Source organism: Uranotaenia lowii, unplaced genomic scaffold (genome assembly GCF_029784155.1).
Source record: "Uranotaenia lowii strain MFRU-FL unplaced genomic scaffold, ASM2978415v1 HiC_scaffold_12, whole genome shotgun sequence".
Taxonomy (NCBI): domain Eukaryota; kingdom Metazoa; phylum Arthropoda; class Insecta; order Diptera; family Culicidae; genus Uranotaenia; species Uranotaenia lowii.
In genome coordinates this window covers 243,690-253,697 of record NW_026597188.1, presented here as the reverse complement: position 1 = coordinate 253,697, position 10,008 = coordinate 243,690, and the positions used below count along the sequence as shown (strand labels likewise).

Genomic DNA, 10,008 nt, shown 5'->3' with positions numbered 1-10,008 from the left:
GCCAGAAAATGCATTTTAAAGTTGTGATCCCAAATTAAGCTCAGAATTGCGAAAAAACGCTTCTAAAGGCCAGAAAATGCATTTTAAAGTTTTGATCCCAAATTAAGCTCAGAATTGCGAAAAAACGCTTCTAAAGGCCAGAAAATGCATTTTAAAGTTTTGATCCCAAATTAAGCTCAGAATTGCGAAAAAAACGCTTCTAAAGGCCAGAAAATGCATTTTAAAGTTGTGATCCCAAATTAAGCTCAGAATCTCGAAAAAACGCTTCTAAAGGCCAGAAAATGCATTTTAAAGTTGTGATCCCAAATTAAGCTCAGAATCTCGAAAAAACTCTTCTAAAGGCCAGAAAATGCATTTTAAAGTTTTGATCCCAAATTAAGCTCAGAATTGCGAAAAAACGCTTCTAAAGGCCAGAAAATGCATTTTAAAGTTGTGATACCAAATTAAGCTCAGAATTGCGAAAAAACGCTTCTAAAGGCCAGAAAATGCATTTTAAAGTTGTGATTCCAAATTAAGCTCAGAATTGCGAAAAAACGCTTCTAAAGGCCAGAAAATGCATTTTAAAGTTTTGATCCCAAATTAAGCTCAGAATTGCGAAAAAACGCTTCTAAAGGCCAGAAAATGCATTTTAAAGTTGTGATACCAAATTAAGCTCAGAATTGCGAAAAAACGCTTCTAAAGGCCAGAAAATGCATTTTAAAGTTGTGATCCCAAATTAAGCTCAGAATTGCGAAAAAACGCTTCTAAAGGCCAGAAAATGCATTTTAAAGTTGTGATCCCAAATTAAGCTCAGAATTGCGAAAAAACGCTTCTAAAGGCCAGAAAATGCATTTTAAAGTTGTGATTCCAAATTAAGCTCAGAATTGCGAAAAAACGCTTCTAAAGGCCAGAAAATGCATTTTAAAGTTGTGATTCCAAATTAAGCTCAGAATTGCGAAAAAACGCTTCTAAAGGCCAGAAAATGCATTTTAAAGTTTTGATCCCAAATTAAGCTCAGAATTGCGAAAAAACGCTTCTAAAGGCCAGAAAATGCATTTTAAAGTTGTGATCCCAAATTAAGCTCAGAATCTCGAAAAAACTCTTCTAAAGGCCAGAAAATGCATTTTAAAGTTGTGATCCCAAATTAAGCTCAGAATCTCGAAAAAACGCTTCTAAAGGCCAGAAAATGCATTTTAAAGTTTTGATCCCAAATTAAGCTCAGAATTGCGAAAAAACGCTTCTAAAGGCCAGAAAATGCATTTTAAAGTTGTGATCCCAAATTAAGCTCAGAATTGCGAAAAAACGCTTCTAAAGGCCAGAAAATGCATTTTAAAGTTGTGATCCCAAATTAAGCTCAGAATCTCGAAAAAACTCTTCTAAAGGCCAGAAAATGCATTTTAAAGTTGTGATCCCAAATTAAGCTCAGAATCTCGAAAAAACGCTTCTAAAGGCCAGAAAATGCATTTTAAAGTTGTGATCCCAAATTAAGCTTAGAATCTCGAAAAAACGCTTCTAAAGGCCAGAAAATGCATTTTAAAGTTGTGATCCCAAATTAAGCTCAGAATCTCGAAAAAACGCTTCTAAAGGCCAGAAAATGCATTTTAAAGTTGTGATCCCAAATTAAGCTCAGAATGTCGAAAAAACGCTTCTAAAGGCCAGAAAATGCATTTTAAAGTTGTGATTCCAAATTAAGCTCAGAATTGCGAAAAAACGCTTCTAAAGGCCAGAAAATGCATTTTAAAGTTGTGATCCCAAATTAAGCTCAGAATCTCGAAAAAACGCTTCTAAAGGCCAGAAAATACATTTTAAAGTTGTGATCCCAAATTAAGCTCAGAATCTCGAAAAAACGCTTCTAAAGGCCAGAAAATGCATTTTAAAGTTGTGATCCCAAATTAAGCTCAGAATTGCGAAAAAACGCTTCTAAAGGCCAGAAAATGCATTTTAAAGTTGTGATCCCAAATTAAGCTCAGAATCTCGAAAAAACGCTTCTAAAGGCCAGAAAATACATTTTAAAGTTGTGATCCCAAATTAAGCTCAGAATTGCGAAAAAACGCTTCTTAAGGCCAGAAAATGCATTTTAAAGTTGTGATCCCAAATTAAGCTCAGAATTTAGAAGCGAAAAAACGCTTCTAAAGGCCAGAAAATGCATTTTAAAGTTGTGATCCCAAATTAAGCTCAGAATCTCGAAAAAACGCTTCTAAAGGCCAGAAAATGCATTTTAAAGTTTTGATCCCAAATTAAGCTCAGAATTGCGAAAAAACGCTTCTAAAGGCCAGAAAATGCATTTTAAAGTTGTGATCCCAAATTAAGCTCAGAATTGCGAAAAAACGCTTCTAAAGGCCAGAAAATGCATTTTAAAGTTGTGATCCCAAATTAAGCTCAGAATTGCGAAAAAACGCTTCTTAAGGCCAGAAAATGCATTTTAAAGTTGTGATCCCAAATTAAGCTCAGAATTGCGAAAAAACGCTTCTAAAGGCCAGAAAATGCATTTTAAAGTTGTGATCCCAAATTAAGCTCAGAATCTCGAAAAAACGCTTCTAAAGGCCAGAAAATGCATTTTAAAGTTGTGATCCCAAATTAAGCTCAGAATCTCGAAAAAACGCTTCTAAAGGCCAGAAAATGCATTTTAAAGTTGTGATCCCAAATTAAGCTCAGAATTGCGAAAAAACGCTTCTAAAGGCCAGAAAATGCATTTTAAAGTTGTGATCCCAAATTAAGCTCAGAATCTCGAAAAAACGCTTCTAAAGGCCAGAAAATGCATTTTAAAGTTGTGATCCCAAATTAAGCTCAGAATCTCGAAAAAACGCTTCTAAAGGCCAGAAAATGCATTTTAAAGTTGTGATCCCAAATTAAGCTCAGAATCTCGAAAAAACGCTTCTAAAGGCCAGAAAATGCATTTTAAAGTTGTGATCCCAAATTAAGCTCAGAATCTCGAAAAAACGCTTCTAAAGGCCAGAAAATGCATTTTAAAGTTGTGATCCCAAATTAAGCTCAGAATTGCGAAAAAACGCTTCTTAAGGCCAGAAAATGCATTTTAAAGTTGTGATCCCAAATTAAGCTCAGAATTGCGAAAAAACGCTTCTAAAGGCCAGAAAATGCATTTTAAAGTTGTGATCCCAAATTAAGCTCAGAATCTCGAAAAAACGCTTCTAAAGGCCAGAAAATGCATTTTAAAGTTGTGATCCCAAATTAAGCTCAGAATCTCGAAAAAACGCTTCTAAAGGCCAGAAAATGCATTTTAAAGTTTTGATCCCAAATTAAGCTCAGAATTGCGAAAAAACGCTTCTAAAGGCCAGAAAATGCATTTTAAAGTTGTGATCCCAAATTAAGCTCAGAATCTCGAAAAAACGCTTCTAAAGGCCAGAAAATGCATTTTAAAGTTGTGATCCCAAATTAAGCTCAGAATCTCGAAAAAACGCTTCTAAAGGCCAGAAAATGCATTTTAAAGTTGTGATCCCAAATTAAGCTCAGAATCTCGAAAAAACGCTTCTAAAGGCCAGAAAATGCATTTTAAAGTTGTGATCCCAAATTAAGCTCAGAATCTCGAAAAAACGCTTCTAAAGGCCAGAAAATGCATTTTAAAGTTGTGATCCCAAATTAAGCTCAGAATTGCGAAAAAACGCTTCTAAAGGCCAGAAAATGCATTTTAAAGTTGTGATCCCAAATTAAGCTCAGAATTGCGAAAAAACGCTTCTTAAGGCCAGAAAATGCATTTTAAAGTTGTGATCCCAAATTAAGCTCAGAATTGCGAAAAAACGCTTCTAAAGGCCAGAAAATGCATTTTAAAGTTGTGATCCCAAATTAAGCTCAGAATCTCGAAAAAACGCTTCTAAAGGCCAGAAAATGCATTTTAAAGTTGTGATCCCAAATTAAGCTCAGAATCTCGAAAAAACGCTTCTAAAGGCCAGAAAATGCATTTTAAAGTTGTGATCCCAAATTAAGCTCAGAATTGCGAAAAAACGCTTCTAAAGGCCAGAAAATGCATTTTAAAGTTGTGATCCCAAATTAAGCTCAGAATCTCGAAAAAACGCTTCTAAAGGCCAGAAAATGCATTTTAAAGTTGTGATCCCAAATTAAGCTCAGAATCTCGAAAAAACGCTTCTAAAGGCCAGAAAATGCATTTTAAAGTTGTGATCCCAAATTAAGCTCAGAATCTCGAAAAAACGCTTCTAAAGGCCAGAAAATGCATTTTAAAGTTGTGATCCCAAATTAAGCTCAGAATCTCGAAAAAACGCTTCTAAAGGCCAGAAAATGCATTTTAAAGTTGTGATCCCAAATTAAGCTCAGAATCTCGAAAAAACGCTTCTAAAGGCCAGAAAATGCATTTTAAAGTTGTGATCCCAAATTAAGCTCAGAATCTCGAAAAAACGCTTCTAAATGTATGTATGTATGTAGATAATCCACCATGGGTGCACGGATTCACCGCAGTTTCGCCAACGTATGCGCTTATTTACATTCTTTAGATCAATTGTTCGGCCTATCTACAATGCAAACAACCACATACCCAGCACCATGGCTTCGTATGAACTGTTATGTAATGAGTGTTACGTGTATGTGTATGTGTTATTTGTAGAACGATACAATCAGTTTCGCAACCGTATAAAATTCATAACATTTCCAGTGTTATGAATCTTCAACAGGTATTCCGCATACGTGTAGATACCTGTCCAGCTGGCAACTGATTGACGGTTCAGAAATAATTTATTTTATAAATAAAAAAGTTGAAAAATTATACATTCTTACCTCTTCGTTTAACTCTTACCTGTTTATACTCAACCTTCATCCTTACCAGTAGTGCTATAGCTATTGCCCTGTTTACTGACTTATTTCCATTTCTGCAGCTGAATTCTAAACCCGAATTCCCAACCTCTATTCCATTTTATAAGTAGATACCTTCTATCAAGAGATTGCAACGAGAATAATCATACAGCACTTTCTTTGTTCTGCATGATTCCTAATAAATTTGCTGAAAGGCTTTCATTCCGATCACACGAACTATGGTAATAACAGCTTTTTGGTTTTATCCCCCCTTCTTTCCGACGTTGGCTTCACTTCACCTATAGCACTGCGTGCATCATTCTTCATGTTGGCAAGTAAACCCTTTCTGTCAGATTTTCGTGTTACCCGGCCACTTTCACATCTTCTTCATCTACTAAAGCTTCATCACCACTTTCAAGACAAATCCATCTAAGCAAGCGCTGACATTCGTTTGAATTCCACGAAATGGATAGTCGTGCCGTGTGTTACCTAGGCAACCATGCTGGAAAGCCTAATATCTCGAAAGAAACTTTCATTTAGATTTTCTTCAACATCTTTAAATCACAAAAAGTTTTTCACACTCAATATTCAAACTAAACAAGTACTATCCATCGGCTGCATTCAAAGCTGTCTTTTCAGCCACAAAAAGTGTCTCCCTCATTGCAGCGTTGAAACTGCGCATCAAGCATTTCACCGATTTTCGAAGATGTTCAACTTCATTTACACGCACTCCCGAACCGAATTAAAGATATCTTTCAGTTCAATCAAGCTTGATACACTTATCTTATTATCACATATTAACAATTTCACAACTCCACTTGACTAATTATTCGATTATTATTTGGAAGAATGAAAATAGCAACAAAACAACGAGCAAACACGAGGGAGAAAAAACGTGACCGCACTCCAGCAAGGCTAACTTGGAACTGCTCTCGAAAAAACGCTTCTAAAGGCCAGAAAATGCATTTTAAAGTTGTGATCCCAAATTAAGCTCAGAATCTCGAAAAAACGCTTCTAAAGGCCAGAAAATGCATTTTAAAGTTGTGATCCCAAATTAAGCTCAGAATTGCGAAAAAACGCTTCTAAAGGCCAGAAAATGCATTTTAAAGTTGTGATCCCAAATTAAGCTCAGAATTGCGAAAAAACGCTTCTAAAGGCCAGAAAATGCATTTTAAAGTTGTGATCCCAAATTAAGCTCAGAATCTCGAAAAAACGCTTCTAAAGGCCAGAAAATGCATTTTAAAGTTGTGATCCCAAATTAAGCTCAGAATTGCGAAAAAACGCTTCTAAAGGCCAGAAAATGCATTTTAAAGTTGTGATCCCAAATTAAGCTCAGAATCTCGAAAAAACGCTTCTAAAGGCCAGAAAATGCATTTTAAAGTTGTGATCCCAAATTAAGCTCAGAATCTCGAAAAAACGCTTCTAAAGGCCAGAAAATGCATTTTAAAGTTTTGATCCCAAATTAAGCTCAGAATTGCGAAAAAACGCTTCTAAAGGCCAGAAAATGCATTTTAAAGTTGTGATCCCAAATTAAGCTCAGAATCTCGAAAAAACGCTTCTAAAGGCCAGAAAATGCATTTTAAAGTTGTGATCCCAAATTAAGCTCAGAATTGCGAAAAAACGCTTCTAAAGGCCAGAAAATGCATTTTAAAGTTGTGATCCCAAATTAAGCTCAGAATCTCGAAAAAACGCTTCTAAAGGCCAGAAAATGCATTTTGAAGTTGTGATCCCAAATTAAGCTCAGAATTGCGAAAAAACGCTTCTAAAGGCCAGAAAATGCATTTTAAAGTTGTGATCCCAAATTAAGCTCAGAATTGCGAAAAAACGCTTCTAAAGGCCAGAAAATGCATTTTAAAGTTGTGATCCCAAATTAAGCTCAGAATTGCGAAAAAACGCTTCTAAAGGCCAGAAAATGCATTTTAAAGTTGTGATCCCAAATTAAGCTCAGAATTGCGAAAAAACGCTTCTAAAGGCCAGAAAATGCATTTTAAAGTTGTGATCCCAAATTAAGCTCAGAATTGCGAAAAAACGCTTCTAGAGGCCAGAAAATGCATTTTAAAGTTGTGATCCCAAATTAAGCTCAGAATCTCGAAAAAACGCTTCTAAAGGCCAGAAAATGCATTTTAAAGTTGTGATCCCAAATTAAGCTCAGAATTGCGAAAAAACGCTTCTAAAGGCCAGAAAATGCATTTTAAAGTTGTGATCCCAAATTAAGCTCAGAATCTCGAAAAAACGCTTCTAAAGGCCAGAAAATGCATTTTAAAGTTGTGATCCCAAATTAAGCTCAGAATTGCGAAAAAACGCTTCTAAAGGCCAGAAAATGCATTTTAAAGTTGTGATCCCAAATTAAGCTCAGAATTGCGAAAAAACGCTTCTAAAGGCCAGAAAATGCATTTTAAAGTTTTGATCCCAAATTAAGCTCAGAATGTCGAAAAAACGCTTCTAAAGGCCAGAAAATGCATTTTAAAGTTGTGATCCCAAATTAAGCTCATAATCTCGAAAAAACGCTTCTAAAGGCCAGAAAATGCATTTTAAAGTTGTGATCCCAAATTAAGCTCAGAATTGCGAAAAAACGCTTCTAGAGGCCAGAAAATGCATTTTAAAGTTGTGATCCCAAATTAAGCTCAGAATCTCGAAAAAACGCTTCTAAAGGCCAGAAAATGCATTTTAAAGTTGTGATCCCAAATTAAGCTCAGAATTGCGAAAAAACGCTTCTAAAGGCCAGAAAATGCATTTTAAAGTTGTGATCCCAAATTAAGCTCAGAATCTCGAAAAAAACGCTTCTAAAGGCCAGAAAATGCATTTTAAAGTTTTGATCCCAAATTAAGCTCAGAATTGCGAAAAAACGCTTCTAAAGGCCAGAAAATGCATTTTAAAGTTGTGATCCCAAATTAAGCTCAGAATCTCGAAAAAACGCTTCTAAAGGCCAGAAAATACATTTTAAAGTTGTGATCCCAAATTAAGCTCAGAATTGCGAAAAAACGCTTCTAAAGGCCAGAAAATGCATTTTGAAGTTGTGATCCCAAATTAAGCTCAGAATTGCGAAAAAACGCTTCTAAAGGCCAGGAAAATGCATTTTAAAGTTTTGATCCCAAATTAAGCTCAGAATGTCGAAAAAACGCTTCTAAAGGCCAGAAAATGCATTTTAAAGTTGTGATCCCAAATTAAGCTCATAATCTCGAAAAAACGCTTCTAAAGGCCAGAAAATGCATTTTAAAGTTGTGATCCCAAATTAAGCTCAGAATTGCGAAAAAACGCTTCTAAAGGCCAGAAAATGCATTTTAAAGTTGTGATCCCAAATTAAGCTCAGAATCTCGAAAAAAACGCTTCTAAAGGCCAGAAAATGCATTTTAAAGTTGTGATCCCAAATTAAGCTCAGAATTGCGAAAAAACGCTTCTAAAGGCCAGAAAATGCATTTTAAAGTTGTGATCCCAAATTAAGCTCAGAATCTCGAAAAAACGCTTCTAAAGGCCAGAAAATGCATTTTAAAGTTGTGATCCCAAATTAAGCTCAGAATCTCGAAAAAACGCTTCTAAAGGCCAGAAAATGCATTTTAAAGTTGTGATCCCAAATTAAGCTCAGAATTGCGAAAAAACGCTTCTAAAGGCCAGAAAATGCATTTTAAAGTTTTGATCCCTAATTTAGCTCAGAATTGCGAAAAAACGCTTCTAAAGGCCAGAAAATGCATTTTAAAGTTTTGATTCCAAATTAAGCTCAGAATGTCGAAAAAACGCTTCTAAAGGCCAGAAAATACATTTTAAAGTTGTGATCCCAAATTAAGCTCAGAATTGCGAAAAAACGCTTCTAAAGGCCAGAAAATGCATTTTGAAGTTGTGATCCCAAATTAAGCTCAGAATCTCGAAAAAACGAAAGTCGAATTGATTCTAGAATCATCGATGAAATTTCTGTCGACGACGGTGAAAGTTCTACCTTTCAGCTCCAACTGGTGACTTTCAGAATTAAATCACCTCAAACTAACTGTTGAACATAAACACGAAACGAAAACGAAAGACTGGTAGCTGGTAACTAAGACTTTTGACCTCGCGGTTGCGCATACGATTGACAGGTTAAACAGTTTTTTTTTCGTTAAAGTCCCCCCGGAAATGTAGCGACCAATGTTATCAAAGTAGGGGGATAAGTGAATCGGTTCACAACTCGTGTCCAACAACCATGTACTTAAAAAAAGATGGCGGTGGCGGTGGGACGGGTTTGGTTACTCAAATAAATATTTGGGAAAACAGCCCGAATCAATCACCGCGTATCGTAACCGTTTTATTTAATTAGCATATACCAAACCAACTGCCACTCATCACACCTTGCCGCATCTCTTTCAATGTCTCGGTCACCACAACTTTTTTTCTGAACTTACAAACCGAACTGTTAGCAGCGATTCAACGCTTCAACGATCGCGTATTGCTACTGGAATGATCGCCCCAACGAAATGCCCGTAGGTTGTTTGGGTTGAGTAGGAATAATATTTCTCCCGATATGTCCGTCGAATCTAATTCAAATGCATCGGAATAATGAGTCCCGGGTGCCTCGACAGCCATTAACGACTTAGTTATATTCACAGCACAGCAGTTGGAACAGAACCCGATCAGTGTCCGGGGGAACTATTTGCTTTGCCATCATCGTCTGGTCGTCTGGTTCCGAAAAGTAGTTTGTCATTCATTAACAGTTGAATGTGTACATCCGAAGCGATCGGAAGACTCGATAAGCCCGGGAACGATTGGCGATTTGCGCGATATCTCAGTGCGTCAAAACACCTGGATGGGATCATATGCTTGTTAGCTAGAAAGAGTGAAAAAAAAACGTTTAATAACTTGATTGGAATTGATTAATTGATCGTGGGCCGGTGACTCAGTGTTGTGAAAAAAAAAGTTGAAAACAAACGATTATGAGTTCATTTTCCAACCACCCCATCGGGTTGCTTCCGGTGGAGGAAAACTACGACCCAAACAAACCGTCGATTCCGGATTTCTACAACGGGAGGGACATCTTCATAACCGGGGGTTCCGGGTTCATGGGTAGGGTTCTGATCGAAAAGCTACTCCGGTCGTGTCCTGGCCTCAATAGGATCTTTATTCTGATACGCGGCAAAAAGCAGAAGACAGTGTCCGAAAGGATTAAAGAAATTCAGGACCTCCCGGTAAGTACCGGATCCCCGGATTTCCTCGGAAACGACGTTACTAATAATCCTCAACCTCGCAGTTGTTCGAGACGCTGCAGAAGCAGAACCCCTCGCAGCTGGACAAAATGATTGCGGTGGA

The 10,008-nt window shown here is 36.7% G+C and overlaps 1 protein-coding gene across 1 annotated transcript in view; it reads left to right on the top strand.

Annotated features, from left to right (window-relative positions):
- Positions 1-9,319: 9,319 nt before the first annotated feature.
- LOC129759204 (putative fatty acyl-CoA reductase CG5065) overlaps positions 9,320-10,008 on the top strand; it is a 1,228-nt gene continuing 539 nt past the window's right edge. Inside the window, exons 1-2 of the mRNA XM_055756612.1 lie at positions 9,320-9,887; positions 9,950-10,003. Coding sequence (XP_055612587.1) covers positions 9,636-9,887; positions 9,950-10,003 — 306 coding nt within the window. The 5' untranslated portion in view covers positions 9,320-9,635. The remainder of the gene's footprint in view (positions 9,888-9,949; positions 10,004-10,008) is intronic.